Source organism: Crinia signifera, chromosome 3 (genome assembly GCF_055691185.1).
Source record: "Crinia signifera chromosome 3, ASM5569118v1, whole genome shotgun sequence".
Lineage (NCBI taxonomy): Eukaryota > Metazoa > Chordata > Amphibia > Anura > Myobatrachidae > Crinia > Crinia signifera.
Window position 1 is genome coordinate 230,568,535 of NC_139219.1, and position 16,496 is coordinate 230,585,030.

Genomic DNA, 16,496 nt, shown 5'->3' on the forward strand with positions numbered 1-16,496 from the left:
AGATAAAATGTAACTACAATCCATATCCAGGTAACACAAAACATTAGATATAAAATACATAGACAGATAGACAAGGTAAGTGAATCTGCAGCAACATTTTACACAAGTTGAGTTTTGTGGCATCTCCAGTAATGCAATACTTGGTTTCATTACTCGGGTGCCGGACGGGGTCCCGACAGTCATTTACCTGACGTCAGGATCCCGACTGTCAAAACACCGACGGCCACCAGCTATTCTCCCTCGTGGGGGTCTATGACCCCTTTAGAGGGAGAATAGAATATGTGGTGAGCATAGCGAGCCACCTTGCCCGCAGCGTGGCGAGCGCAGCGACTCCGCAAGGGGCTTTGTTGCGCTCACCATGCTGTCTGAGTCCGGCCAGTCGGGATCCTGACGTTGGGCTAATGACTGTCGTGGTCCCGACTGTCGGACCCCTATACCACACTCCATCATTCCACCCAATGCAATTTCACACTACACTGGTAACTTGTATTTCCTCAGTCTATTCAGAGAGAAAAAAACGGTTACATTCTTTTCATTCTTAGCTACAAAGAAAGAATATATGTAACATAAAGCGCTACCATGTAGAACACCTACACATACAACACAACAACTGTGAGAGGAGTGAGAAAATACCATAAATATAATTACCCTGAGTAAATCATACAAAAATTTAATTCGTGGAGGGTTCATGAATACCGATACCACTTCATGAACACCAGGTCCAATCAGATGTGATAACAGTATTCTTAATGCCTGTGTATCCTTCTCCCATATACAGAGAAAAGCATTAATAGAGCAATGCCATTTATAAACAAAAAGTTTTAATTACACAATGCACTTACAATATAAAGATATAAAAATCAGCATGTATCAAATCCAATAAGACAAAAACTGCAACAGAAGGATCATCCCCAACAGTGGACACAGAGGGGAAACAGACAGATATCAGTACCGGTTCTGGGTCCTTCTTGAATATGGCATATCTGCCTGCATCCAAGAGCCAGTCCAGGGTAAAATGGCACACTTAACGAGTTAGTGAGATCATGTGATGCACTGCACAATGCTGTGCCCTACCATCTGCACTTCCCTGCTCTGTAACTGCGGTGGTGAACATCTATCCACCTAGATCAGGGGTGGGGAATCTTTTTTGTTACACAGGCCATTTTTAATAGATGAAATTCTCCCGGGGGCCATCACCTTGATTCCCCGTCCCATGCTCCGGCCGCCACAGAATTCCCTCGTCCCATGCTTCAGCCGCCGCAGATTAACTGCTGCATGCTGCTGCTGGACGCCTATTGTGCTCCACAAAAAGTGCCTACGGGGGACATTTACGGCCTGTGGGCCTGAGGTTCCCCACCCCTGACCTAGATGGAGCAGGACTGCATGAGAAACAGGCAGCGTGGACTGAAACTTGTAGCCTGGATAGCGGCGCAGGCGGTACCAGGGAGGTGCATTGGTAAAAGTGTGGAAGTGCTGTTACTTGCTCAGTCTCATTTATGAAGAGGCAATTATTATTTATAACCCCCCCCCCCCCATACACATACACACAGATAGAAACACAGAAGGCTGATTAAGCCTGAAGTGACATAAACCACTAAGGGTTCTCACAGGGTACACTCTGCTGTTGGTCACATGACTATGATAATGAGGATGGGCACAAGGCCTATCAGAACAGGGGGGAGGGTCTAAGCAGGGTAGGAATGATCACGAGTTTAGAGTGATCTGCCCCTGTCCAAGAAGCCCCACCCACCCTTCCCTGTTTTTCTTTTCCTCTTCGGCGGCGGTAAAGAACGGTCATGCTTTAAGAACTCTGTGTGTGTGTAGGTAGTGGGGTACACTCTCCCTCGACAACGATTGTCATGGGCCACGCTTCTGCCCGGGGGATGGCCGTCACCACCAGGCCTGGTGGCTGACCAGGGAGAGTGGTCATCCAGCGTTGTATGTATGATTTAGTGATCTTTAACCCCTCCTTCCTATAATGACCGTTCTTTGGCGCCGCCACCATTCATAGTCTTAGTTTAATTTGTCAAATAAATTTGACATTCTGTTTTTGAAACGCCAGCACTTGTGTCGTGTCTTTATTTTAGGTTAAGTTTTTAGATAAGGTTATATAAGTTATATTTAAGTGTATCAACAGACAGGTGGGACCAAAGGGATACCCGATGGTGAGTTTAAGTTAAATATTCACTATTCAATATAAATGTAGATGTTTTTCTGACTATGTGCTCAGCAGTAGTGCAGCAGATTTTTATTATATTGCATAGTGAATATTATTTTACATTTTTTTAATAATAAAAAACACATTTAATTTGCAATGTAATAAAATCCGCTGCTCAAGGGGGACAGGGTTGGGCCCAAAGATATCAGTTTACCGGGCCCCAAGATTTCTATTGCTGGCCCTGGTCTCGTTAGAGTGTGTGCTTTTCTCAGAAAAAAAAAATATTGTCTGTGTAATCTTTCGCTACATAATTGTATAATGAATTTGCATAATCAATATCAAAATATTAGTCTGTCGGACATGCCAGACAAATTAGCATGTCCGACAGATTCATTTTTTTCTAGATGCATTAGTCTGGGAGCTGCAGGTAAGCCGAATTGTCCATTGTACGCAGCCTGTGCCCAAGCAACCAATAATTCCCTCTGTTCTTCACATGGGAGAAATAGGGAAATGTCTCCTCCCCTGTGACGGTAGTCAGACATCGTGGCTTTATTTTTGCTGGTTTGTCCGTAACTTTTTGCAGTTTACATTGTACATACTCTATCATAGATGTCACAAAACGTCCTGGCATGTTAAGGGTTACATCACCTGGCTGATTTAGAAGGTGGAGCCAGCATGCAGTGCCTTCACAGGAGAAATGTGTATCTGTGTCTCACTATTCAACAAGGTGTGTAACAATTCCCAAACTGTGTAAGAGGGGTTTTCTGAGTGCACCATAAGAAAACTGCTAAGATTTATGGGTGAAATACTGAAGAAAGATCATCATGCTTTGCTTAATCAAGGGGAGGAAAATGAGATGGTAAGTTAGAAGTGTTTATAGGAGGATTCCCTAAAACATACTGTACTTGTGTATTTATGGTGTAGACTATAAATGATGATGTTGGGCATATAGATTTGGCTCTTTAATGTTATTTATAATGCTTAATTTAATTTGTAATACAAAATAAGTGTAGACGCAGCAACTTGAAGTATGCTAAAAATATATTAATTTGCAATCTATTCAGATTTCTCATCAAATGCCAACAATATCTTAATAGCAATTTTATATATATGATTTATATATGTTCTTAAATGTATTGACTCACCATTGGGCATTCTGACCCTGGCACTTCCAGGGAAGCAGTGATTAGATCCACTTGTGGAGTGAGAATTGGATAAACCTGTTCTTGCTTGATGGTAAATGTGAATGTGAAAGCTGAGTCCGGGTCAGTCAAATTTTTCATGCTTGACCTACAGCGTAATGTTTGTTAGTGGTATGAAAATCTTGGTTTTATTAAGTATTTAAACCTATTAGCCATTGCTATAGAAACAGCATTTTTGGAGAAGACCTTTGTACTTATACTTGAAAACCAAATTAGAGGTTTCATTTGTTTAAGTTACTTCACTGCTGTTTACCTGTCCAGAAACACACTAGACCAGTTTAAGATGATCACTCTGCAGTCACAAGGATTATTTAATGTTCTCAGTGGTAAGACACGCCTTTTTTATTTATATATTTATTTATTTTTTTGCAGCAACTTGATACTCACGAAGTTATACTCATCTATAAAACTTTAAATTCTTATAGACCTTAGCCTGACCCATTCCATCTAGATTCTAGAAGGTATCTGTCTTCTTTCAAACAACAGAACTTTCCTGAATTAGTCATATAAACATTTTTAAAATGTTAAGATTTTCTCACCAAGAAAAGGGATCTGAAGAGTTCAGTGATTATACAATCACTCAGTGTATTACATGGATGTGTGCTCCCTGGTGACACTGAGACTGATTCCTGAGGTAAAGCATTACTTGCATTGTCTTGACCATAAAATCACTTTGCTGTGACAGAAACACAGAGTTCCCTATCCACTTCCACGTCAGTGAGGGAAAACAAATTCTCAGATAATCCTGTGTTTAGAAAGAACACAGCTGTTTCTTGCACAGAATATTAAGATGTTCTAAAATGCTCTAGACCTGGCCCTTAACCTGCATTTAATTAGAGCATTGTATAATAAGGGTTTTGTTTATATTGTGAATAAAGTATTAAGAATATAAGAATTACTCAAGCAATACTCATTGCTAAATTCTGAATAAGACCTTTTATCTCTCAATGATAATGAGGGAAATTTTCTAAGATGGAAGTTCAATGTTGCTATTGTAAAACAATCAGAATCTACTTCGAATTTATTTAGCATGTTCTAACAGATAATAGTATGAGATTGGTTGCCCATAGCAACATATCATGTGAAATAGACCTCCCACCTTAGTAAATTTCCCCCAATGAATCATGTAAACACATTTGCATGTATCTATTGGATAAGCTACTGTACATTTTGTTTTGTAATCAACATGATATGCACTTATTCCAGAGGCGGATTAAGCATGGGGCGACAGGGGCGGTCGCCCCAGGGCCCCCACACAAAAGGGTACTGCTGCCGGTGTGGGGCTCCTGTCGCCTGTGTTCGGGCAGCGTAGCTCGCGGGCAGGGGGTTCCTGCAGCGGGTATGGGCAGTCAGCGCTGGGGTCCCTGCCGCGGATGAGAAGGGGAAGGGATGCAGCTTTGTTGGGGGGGTCTGTGGGGGCCCCCACAATTTTGTTGTCCAGGGCCCCCACAGACCTTAATCCGCCCCTGTACTTTTATTGTATGGCTTTGTTTGTTCCAACACTTTTCTTACAACTAATTGGACATCATTAAAACAAATGTGCATGAAAATGTATGTCGAGTAAGATGAAGACATGTACACTTTGAAATGGTCACTAAAGCAATATACAAATAGACTCAGTGTTAGAACATCTTGGAATATTCCCAGATTTGCTTCCAGTAATGCCTCTTTCCTGGACCTGCAGACCCTGGCTCAGCCTTTGTCAATAGCTATGCTAAATCTGTGTCAATACCTGCCCTAGGCAAATGCTGGGAATACAGAAAAACAAAATACTATTATTGTACAACCATGTTCACTATATTATCTTTGTCACTCCGCTGTAAAGTATACCCACCATAGTGAAAGTTATTATATTTGATGAGTCATTATGTCAGAAATCCACAAAAGTTATCTTTTACAGCTGATTATTTACATGTCTTATGCATAATAGTAGACTTCCAATTGTCTGCCAACTCGTGAGCAGAGATCGGGCCAGTATAACTCCTTTCTATTGTTGTTACATATAGGAAACACAGTGGCAAATGTTTTGCACAGGCTGATGGTTATTTACTAATATTACTAGGTGTGAACATACTGTAACGATGAGACATTAGCTTTAATTGCCTAATTGTCACTAGACACATGAAATTCTGATTCTTGTAACCTTAAAGGTCCCCATACATTAGTCCTAAGGACAAGTCGTACCTGATTGACCTGCATACCTCCCAACTTCTGTGCTGATGAAATAGGGGGCGGGGCGTATTACGAGCTTCCGGAAAGGGTCGGGGAGTATGCAAATGAGGGTGTGGCTTATGCTAATTAGCCGCGACCTCATCTTCATACGAGAATAGACGCTGTGCACATGCGCACAAAGTCTATTCTATTAGATTGGGGGGTCTCCCAACTGCCACCCCCCGCAGCGGGACAATGCCTGCCGTGGGTGGGACAGCGGGACAGGACCCGAAAATCAGGACTGTCCCGCTGTAATTGTGACAGTTGGGAGGTATGGACCTGGCAGCTCCCCGGGAGGGATCACATGCGATTAAGCACATCATGTGCTAAGTTTTGCATGTGATAAATCGCATTCAACTCCCGGGGAGCTGCAGGCGGTGGATGCCGGCGAGGGGACCAGGGAGCTGGGGATGGCAGCGGGAGGGATGGCAGCGACCAGATGGGCAGAGGAAGCAGGGGGGGGGGGGGTGGCACAGGGAAGCAGGGAGCTGGGCAGGAGAAGATGCTGCAGGGGGGCAGTGGGCGGGGGGTGCCAGCTACCAGAGAGCCGGGCGGAGGGAGCAGTGGGGGCTCAGGGAAGCAGGGAGCTGGGCAGGAGATGATGCTGCCGGGCAGTGCCAGCGGTGGGAGCAGAGCACTTAAAAAGAAAAAGACAGCTGGTGCTGCCCGGCTCCCTGCTTCTCTGTGCTTCTGGGTGCTGCTCTGGTAATGGCAGTAAATGTGGGATGGTGACGGGATGTATGTCTGGGTACTGCTGGGGTGTTGGCAGTAAAGATAGAGGGAGGGGATGTATGTCGGTGCTGCTGGGCTTTTGGCAGTAAAGATGGGGTGGGTAAGGGATGTAAGTCTGGGTGCTACGGCTGTAAACGCATGGTGGGGAGGGGATGTAAGTCCATGTGCTGCAGGGTATTAGCAGTTAATGTAGGATGGGGAGGAGATGTATGTCTGGGTGCTGAGAGTATTGCAGTAAAGATGGGGAGGGGATATACATCTAAGTGCTGCAGTGGAATTGTCAGTAAACGTGGGATGGCGAGAGTATGTATGTCTGGGTGCTGATGGGGTATTGGCAGTGAAGGTGTGGTGGGAAGGGGATGTACATCTCGGTGCTGCAGGGTATTGGCAGTAAATGTAGGATGGGGAGGGGATGTATGTCTGAGTGCTGCTAGGGAATTGGCAGTAAACGTGGGATGGGGAGGGGCTGTACATCTAGGTGCTGCTGGGATATTGGCAGTTAATGTGGGATGGGGAGGGGATGTATGTCTAGGGGCTGCTGTGGTATTGGCAGTGAAGGTGGGGAGGGGATGTACGTCTAGGTGCTGCTGGGATATTGGCAGTAAACGTGGGATAGGGAGGGGATGTACATCTTGGTGCTGCTGGGATATTAGCAGTAAATGTGGGATGTGGAGGTGATGCATGTCTAGGTGCTGCTGGGATATTGGCAGTAAAAGTGGGATAGGGAGGGGTACTGCTGGGGTATTAGCAGTGAAGGTGAGGAGGGGATGTACTGTATGAGTGCTGGTGAGATTTGGGTGCTGGTAGTTAAGGCTAGCAGGGGAGGAGGGTCCCCCAAAAATATTTTGGCTCCTAGCTCCTAATATGAATGTATAGTCCCTGCCGGGTTTCACCACAGTGGTCTTTTGAGGCCTTTCTAGACTGATTTCTGTGATGATAGAGCTTGGGATAATTGGTATGGTTATGGAGGCACTGGAATGTTGAGGTGCAAGGGAAGAGACTACTAGGAGGTTGCGGATAATCTTTTAATAGTAAAGCTAGCCAGGTAGATTCATGAAGCAATGAAAAGAGTGGAGGAGTGAGCAAGCAGAGAAGTTGCCCATGGCTATGGCTTACATCTACACTCTTTATGCTGCTTCATGGAACTACCCTAGTGTGAGGAAGAAGTACAGTATGATAGGAACGGTGCGAGTTTGTGCTGCACCTAAAACAGCTCGTTTGTGTCCTGTAATACATATGATTATGAAATACTACATAATTGTTCCCTCCTTCATTACCATCATTCAATGTGGGCTGAGGGGCATTCTATCCGATGTCAGAATGAATGTCTGTTGCTCCATTGTGTACCCAGCTTTAGATAGATTTAGAGCAGGTAATTACTTTAAGAAAGGCAGAATTCTAGGACATGGTAAGTTCTAAGAGAAATTACACTTTGAATTTTGCGCAATAAATTGAATGGAATATGGTCAATTCAGAAATGGGAGCGATGAATAATATGTAATTAAAGTACTAACAGTGGCACTTTAAGAGAGCATGTGCAGGTCTTTGGGAACTCGGCACCCACAGACACTTCTATTGTGCATGTGCGAATCACCATTTTCCCAAAGTTCATGGTACTACGCAGCTGGTGCCGGATAGCTGTAGAGCTAAGAATCGTTAAATGGGTTCAGGGTGTGTGTGTGTGTGTGTGTGTGTGTGTGTGTGTGTGTGTGTGTGTGTGTGGGGGGGCCCACCTTGCACCCAGTGAGTACTAATGATGGCGGTAAGTTATGATCTGAAGCTGGATACACCTTATAGTTATCATGCATAGCATTAAAAAGTCTATTATTACAGATATTTTTGTGCATATCATCTATTGTGTGCGAATTATATCGCTAATGATACACACCCCTGTGGTTCATTAGTGACCCCCTCTGTCGTCTGTAGATATGATATAGTAAAATCCTGACTCTATGGACAACATCAACATGCTTCTGGATGTGGTAACTGAACTATATCACTTGTCAGGGAGTTCCAGGTAGTTTAAGGGAAATCGTTAATGACATCACATTGTTTGCTGTGTTGTCTAATGTGTACCCAGCTTTAGCATTTGAAGAAAATAGTGATGTATAGGCAAACAAGTAAAATATAACGATTAGATGGCAGATAACAATATGGGATTACGATATGTCATTATATTAAATACAGGCGTAACTCTGGGAGGCAATGGAGTCATCTGCCGCTAGGCTCCTGCTCCCAAGGGGCACCTCTCCTACCCTGCAAATTTAAATCAGTTCATTAAAAAGCCATAAATATCACTTCTGTAGCTGACTCCTCCCTCTAAGCATGACCAAAGATGTCAAACTATTCTAAACATAATTTTTGTAAGTGTCACACTCTGTAATAGAACTCACGACTTGTTTTACTAGAAGCAGATGCCTTACTGATTGAACTATCTTCTCAAGCATCAGACATGTGCAAATTTGTGCCTACACTACATAGCTCTGCCTAATAGTAATGTTTTTTAAGTGAACTAACAATTATATATAAAGCGTCTATACATTTTATTTGGCTTGAACCTTAACATACTCTTTAAGCTAGCTTAACTAAGAATAACTCACGCTGACACAATAAAGAAACGTACACCAAAGCAATTAGATTTAAAGGTCATATGTATATTTATTACGTGGTATGGGCCCTCTTCGTAAAGGGCTGGCAATAAGGCGCCACGTGATGTCCAGCTCTAGTCTCATCAAAAAATGGCGGCAATTTAAATGCCCCAACTGACTGATATTAACATATTGAGGACTGAGACGTCGCATCCGACTAAGGCACAACCTCATGCTGGGAAGTCTCACCACCCCTGTGGACACTCTGATGATGAAGTGCCCACAATGTCCCCCCGCTAAGGCGTCTTTCCAAGGGGCAGTGCCTCCCAGCACCCTCTCATGCCACAAGTGACCGCTGGACCGTGACGCCCTACCACCTGAATTCTGAGAATGGTAAATGTACCAATTAATTGACTATAAATTGAAATGCCAAAGGGAAGGGAGGGAGGGTGGGTGGGGCTGAAAGAACTTCTGCAAGAGGAAGTACTTCCTGTAAGGTCCTGCCTATATACCCCTCTCCTAAGCTCACACCCCTAAACTCACCCATAGGTTAACCACAAAACTGAAACCAACTTTAAACAACTAGAGGTGCTTACACACGGGGTGATATATCGCCAGGTGATAAATCAGCAAGCGATATATCGCTCAATGCCCCCTGCGACCCTGCAACCAGCAAGCTCCTGCGACCAGCGATTTAGAACGGGGCTGAAAACGGGAGTGCGCACCCGGCGATTTATCACCAGGGCACACACCCATCACTGGCAATATTTATCTTGCTTCTGGGATGAATTAATTTACACCAGGGCTTTCATGTGTTAGATATGGATAGTAGATAAGTAAGTAACATATATAGCAAGGTAAGGAATAGGAATAGCTCAATTAAAAATGAAATTATAACTTAAATAAATAGTATAGAGCAGACATGCCAAACTGTGGTTCTCAGCTGTTGTGAAACTACACATCCCAGCATGCCGTGCCACAGTTCTAGCATCTGTTGCTGAGCATGTTGGTACTTACAGATTTACAACAGCTACAGAGCCACTGGTTTGCCATGCCTGGCATACAGATATCAAACTACAGTAAGTAGTATCTTGTGGAAAGTTGGAAAGTTGACCGTGTAAATTGCCTAAGAATTATTTAGTAGTCCTATAATAATGTTGAAAGGAAATAGATAATTACAAGACTTATTTGCAAACATGGTAAAAATAATACCACACTCACAGGAATATATATATTTTCTTTATTAGGATGTCTTTGGATACAGGACGAGCACCTGCCGAAAAGTTTTCTGCATTGTTGGATATGTATTCACCCTTGGATTCCTGTTGCTTATATTCTACTGGAAACCAGAATGGCATGTGTGGGCAAATTGTGTGCCATGTTCGTTACGTGAAGCCAATGTTGTCCTGCTGAGAACCACAGTGAGTTTGAGTTTATGTTTTCAAATTTACTAGGTAACCTTATGGGGGGGAGGGGGGGGGGGGGGAATAATAATAATTATGATCATAGCCAGTAGAGCCTAGGCCTTATTAGAATTAATGATGTATGAGTAATTATGATAATATAAGTTTACAGAGTATTATGTGTTAAATGTAAATTAATTTTAGATTGCTACTAGTAGATAAGTGGAAAAAAAAAATATATATATACCCCCTGACGAAGTCCGTAGCTGTGACGAAACGCTTTGGGTGTGGTTACCTGGCTCCGACGTGGTGACGTCCTGGTCTGGTCTGTGTTGTACCTGTGGAAGCTCCCGGCTGATTGCTCCAGACCTGATGCGCTCCGTCTGCAACTGATCACTGCCTGCGGTTTTCCATCGGCGCCTGGTCCAGCTGTATTGCTCTGTCCACACGGCAAGCTTTCTACTTTAACCCTATGTATGTCAGCATTATACAAGTAAAAATTTCATAAATTTATTGCTGATTGGTGCGCTTCATTCTTCTCTTTTATATTTATATATATATATATATATATATATATATATATATATATATATATATATATATATATATATATATATAATATATTTATCTATCTTACATTTGGGGAGCTCTCCCAGACTCCAGAAGAGTAGACCACTCCAAAGAAGTGTGTGGCCTGCTGAATTGGTGATGCGCAGTGGCGTAACTACTGTAAGGCAGACGGTGCAAGTGGCATTGGAGTATGTTTGGGTGCCGGCACACGCTCGACTCACTGACATACTGCTGAGCACCGGAGGCGAGTCAGCCAAGGCATGTGTGCGGCCATGGCAGAGACGACAACCCCCCCCCCCCACTGATTCAATTGACTGTACACAGAGCCAGCTATTGGCTACTGTGTACAGGATGGGCGGGCGGATGGGCGTGCTAGGGCAGCCTGGGATGCATTGGAGCCAAGGAAAGCAGCAGTGTCTGCTGGTCTCTCTTCCTCTTTCCTGCTTCATCTACTCCGTTGTGCATGTGACATCATCACGTCGCACATTGAAGAGGAGCCCGGGTGGGAGGGGCGCCACAAACTTTTTGGCAGGGGGGAGCAAAATTTACCCTGTGACGCCGGGGGCAGCCCTGGTGTAGCCTGGAGGGCCCCTTATTGGGTTGGTCCACACTTCCCCAGGTTCCCCCATCCAGGGTTGACCAGCCACGGTGCTCATGTGATGGCCAGGGTACCTTTCGTAAAAAGTGTCTCTCTTCTGTGGCATGACGCCAATGGCTGACCAGCCTAGTGCTGGTTCAAAAATATGGAGGACCCCAATGTTTTTGTCCCCTGTATTTTTGGAACCAGGACCGGTCCAAGAGCCTGGTGCTGGTTTCGTAAATAATGGGGGACCCCTATGATTTTGTCCCCCCGTATTTGGGGAACCAGGACTGGCTCAATTAGCCCCGGGCTGGTTATGCTCGGGGAGGACCCCACGCTGTTTTTAAAAACATTTTTTACAAAATACCACACACTTGTATGTCTAAAAAATCATGTTATTACTAAAATCAACAAATGTTTAAAAAAAATCGCACATTTTTGTTACTTAAAAATCGCACTAACTCTAACTGTGATCGTCAAGTTCTATTAGACCTATTATAAGACATTACGACTGTCATTCTGTGTATATTATTTCCTGAATTTTCCCAGCAAAATCTGTGGAATCTCATTTAGGCATACAGTGGGACATACAGCAGAGGATTTCCCTAACAAGTCTTTCGCGTTTTTTATTCCCACAGCAGGATGTCTAGTAGTCTCCTACTGCTGTACAATTTTGCTCCCTGAAGAACCACACCCAAATAACAGGGTACTACTATAAGAGCTCTGTCTCTTTTTATATCTAGTTTATTCTGGCATTGCTTAATTGCATTTATAAATTAGACACCACTCTTAGCTTTAATTGTACACTCCTATATGACTATAGGTGTAAACCTATAGTTCCAGCAACTTCCTAAAATGTAGTAATTAATCCCAGAGTGAAGCTATATCCACCCCAACAATTCATGGGCAGTTCCCATCATAGACAATTCATTCTAGTCAGGCTAATTAAAATATATGTATGGCATTGATTGCAGCATATTATTCTCTGCTTATCAGTGTATTAACCCAGTGGTTCCCAAACATTTTTGAATCACGGCACCCTACAGCATCAAAATATATATATTTTTTAATTAAGTACGTGTGTGTGGGTGTGTATGTCACAGTTATCTGGTGAGGGACAGATTTGCTTCTGTTTGTCCACGTATATTATGATTGGCAGCCACAAGCACTGGTTTTGCCTGGTACAATTGATCCTGGTCCACCAACCCAAGGCACTGCTGCAAGTGTCCTGAGGCACCCCAGTGTGCCTAGGCACACAGTTTGGGAACCACTGTATTAACCCCTTCACTGTGAAGGCCATGTCCCAGACATCTTTCACATCTACACTATAACTGTGCATGGCGAGTGGGACTTGTCATGTGAATATGGTAAGTAACTTACTTTCCACTGAATGACCAGCGGAGACACTCCAACAGCCAATGTGGATTCCAGGAAGCTTAGGGTTTCAAACACAATGCTTAGTAAATAAAATATGTAGGCAAATATTCAGCATGCATTTCTAAATTCAGAAAACGCAATTATCAAATGACTGAACATTAACAGAAAACCAGCATTGAAAGGAGGAAAAATGGCATTATGTGGGTGTGATGACCACTTCCAGCCTATTGTTTTAGCAGAATTGTGAATGTCTTAAATGTGCAGATAGAAGGTACTCTTAGATGTTCCAAATGTAGCAAATTGTCCTGTGAAGGCATCGTGCTTTACGACGCAAAAGCAATTTCTGAAATGGCCATTTTGTCTTTGTAGTGTAGTGATCCATGCTGAATGAGTGTCTGTTGCTTAATCTATACTTTAGCCCATCAGATCCCTACAGGAGATAAAATCAGTGGTACAAGTAGAAAAAATGTCTTACGCAGAGACAAGGAGCAGGAGGAGCATGCTGGCCTGATGCACGCAGCCCTGTGTCAGTGTCTGTGTGGTGGGCAGGGCCAGCTTCACTGAAGCAGAGCCCCGGCTGCTGGTTCTCCTTCTTGCTGCTCTGATGTGACAGCAGTTAGTGCAGCTCGGCCACCGCTACACACAACCCCGGCGGTGGTCGGCTGTAAAGTCTTCCCTGCAGGTTGCCCCCCCCTCCGCCACTTCCGGATGCACAGTGAGCTTTTCCTTGTCATTTGTTATGGCGGTACGGAGTACCTGTAAAATATATTTCAGCGCTACGCCATACAATCCTGTACTGCCACACTTGCACCGCTGGATAAAATGGGGGAAATTTACAAATGGAAATTTGTAAAAAAAATAGGTGTATTTGTATCCAGAAATACACTTATTTTTGACATTTACTATCCCGAAATTACTGCAATTCGTAGTCGTATTGATGTGCTATCAATACGAATACGAATTGCCATATTTTCGGTATAGTTAATGTCAAAAATAAGTGTATTTTTAGTAAATTTCCCCCAATGTGTCTTTTTAGCACTGATTCAAATTACTAATATTAAGGGCGGTATGCAATCTGGGATTCCGACTGTCGGAACGTCTCGACAGTCAGTTTTCACTCGGCACAACTGAATCCCGACAACCGGAATTCAATGTGGTTGTGTCGGTAAAAACGGACGTAAATTGTTGAGAAGCGGTCATGAATTCGACAATCTGTGGCAGTTTCCGAAAACAGATCCGACTTGTTTTAAAGTCTAATCTGTTTTGTCTAGATCTGCTTTCAATGCTGTTGGAAGCGGCAGCATTAAATAGCCAACAGCCACTATTTCCCCTGTCAGAAATAGCGGCCAACATTGAATACCCCCCTAAATGGTTCATTTAGTAACGTGTGAAATATCCTATTATACAAATCAGAGGAGAAGAATAATGCACATCTATAAAGGCACCATTTGTTTGAGCTTTTGTATTGCCACTTTTATCGTGCTATGAGGATTGTGTTTTTCTCCGTGACCTATTATTTCCTTTGACCTACTTAACTGTAACCTGATTCACTCCTTTGTTTCTCTCTAGGATGCTTTTAAAGAACATGCATGGAAGAAAGTGCTGTCAATCCAGTTATCGGACTATGAGCACAAGTTATTAAATTGCAGTGAACAAGCTAGTGATTCGGTAATTAGGAAATCTGTGATGAAACCAGAACTGCATGTAAGTTTCCAACCAATTTTATTCCTGAAGAAATGTTGTGCATTTACATTATTCTGTATATAAGAATACTGAGTACACTAATACAAATTATAAATGTGAAAAATACACTCTTTTCTATTTATACATTTATTGACCCACCATTCCTCTCAACACTGCAGATAGCCTAGAAACAATTTAAAATAAAATATGCATTTTTATCTTGATATTTTTATCTAGATGTGTAACTCAAAACACTTTCCGAGGCACATTATCATGAAACAAAACTCAAACGTTCTAAAATACAGTTGCTGTTTTTTGTTGTTGTTTTTTTTGTTATTACCCTAGGGTTGCTTTAATGTAACTTGCTTAACTTACTGTATATATACTGTACATACTGTACATAAATGTAAAACAAAAGCTAAACTAGCAAAATATGATTACTTTTTTTTTTACAATTTTCTGTTGCATATACAAAACAGGTTGTGCTATAAGGCAATTTCAGAGCAGATATATTTCAAAAACCCATAATTGTAAATGCATTAATACACTATGCATGAAAATCTCAGTGTATACATCTTTGGCTTTCAAAAAATAAAAATGACCTAACACTGCTCACATATGAAATGAAGTAATGATATAAAGAAACCAAAAATAAGGAAATTATGTAAAGACAATTATATACACAGTCCCCTTGGGACTACAGTTGAATTTCTAATATATCTATATCTATATATCTATCTGGCGGGATCGGCACTCCTTAAGACAAATATGAGCTGCGCCGGTGCCTTCACAATATAAGAAATTGTATGTCTGACGAGGGTGCGGCACTCATAGCTTCAAATAATGAACACTTCACACTGTGGTAGTGATCACTACCACAGTGTGAAGTGTTCATTATTTGAAGCTATGTGTGCCGCACCCTCGTTGGATGGATATATATATATATATATATATATATATATATATATATATATATATATATATATATATATATATATATATATATTTCAAGAATAGACTGTGTATGGAGAAGCGCTGGCTTATATAACCTCAGTTTCTGTTATTTAAATATTCAAAGACCCAGAGTCGAATGGAGCTCCCAGGGAACAAGTCTTTGTCTAAAACGCACTAGACCTTTAAATTTCACGGCCGCTGCTTTTCCACCCTTTGTGGGAGAATCCCGGGACCCCACGGGATTCGGTCCAAGGAAATATATATATCTAGAAAAAGAAATGTGGGAAGCGCTTCATAGTGCAAGTATTGCTTTTTTAATAAGAAAAAGATTTTTTTATTTTAAAAGTTCAGGATAAAATATACAACTCGGACCATGCTATGCATCAGCGTGGGCTAAAAACTACCACGTGGTTTTTGTAAATCACATTTACCGCATCCAGGGCCAGATTAACAATGGACCTGATGGAGCTATAGCTCCAGGCCCACTCTCCATATAGGCCCATTTTGTAGCTGAGGGCCAGGGCTTTCCAACGAGTCCAGCCCCGCCGCGCTAGCCCCCCGGGAACCGGAGATACCGCCAGTCAAACCTGGAACGTTTTCCCCATAGGATAACATGACCCGCTTATTCCGACCTCCACCCGGTTCCAACGGCTGCCAGTTCCCCCTCTGGCATCACAGAAGCTCAAGGTTAATCTCAGTCGATTCCAAATAGCTGTGCCTTCAATCTGATACCTGGTCCATATGGGTTCATGGGTTTTAGAGATATTGTGGGTATACCAATTTTTTTTCATTTCTGAAATGTAATTTCATGGCTGTTCATGTTGTTTGAGGACAGATTTCTCTGGAACCAAATGGCCCAGTTTCACGGGACCAAAATCATTTGAAGCCCACATTTAAAGGGGTCAGTTGGTTCAGAAGATATAGCTGGTTGTTTAAAGGGAGGCGGGGGTGGTTTTCTCTCCCCCTCACACCAGAAAATGCAGGGACTAGGTTGGTGTAAAAGGGGCCAGTCCGGGAATGTCCCTGCATGATCCTGGG

At 42.7% G+C, this 16,496-nt stretch overlaps 1 protein-coding gene across 4 annotated transcripts in view; it reads left to right on the forward strand.

Moving 5' to 3' along the window:
- The window catches only part of ATP13A4 (ATPase 13A4), a 150,226-nt gene that overhangs the window by 53,497 nt on the left and 80,233 nt on the right, over window positions 1-16,496 (forward strand). The window contains exons 1-3 of one of the 4 annotated variants that reach the window (XM_083177576.1): window positions 2,752-2,885; window positions 10,139-10,312; window positions 14,391-14,525. In XM_083177576.1, coding sequence (XP_083033702.1) covers window positions 2,856-2,885; window positions 10,139-10,312; window positions 14,391-14,525 — 339 coding nt within the window. In that variant the 5' untranslated portion in view covers window positions 2,752-2,855. Of the gene's footprint in view, window positions 1-2,751; window positions 3,018-3,549; window positions 3,687-10,138; window positions 10,313-14,390; window positions 14,526-16,496 lie in introns of those variants that run through there. The other 3 variants (XM_083177575.1, XM_083177577.1, XM_083177578.1) reach the window with 3 other exon arrangements.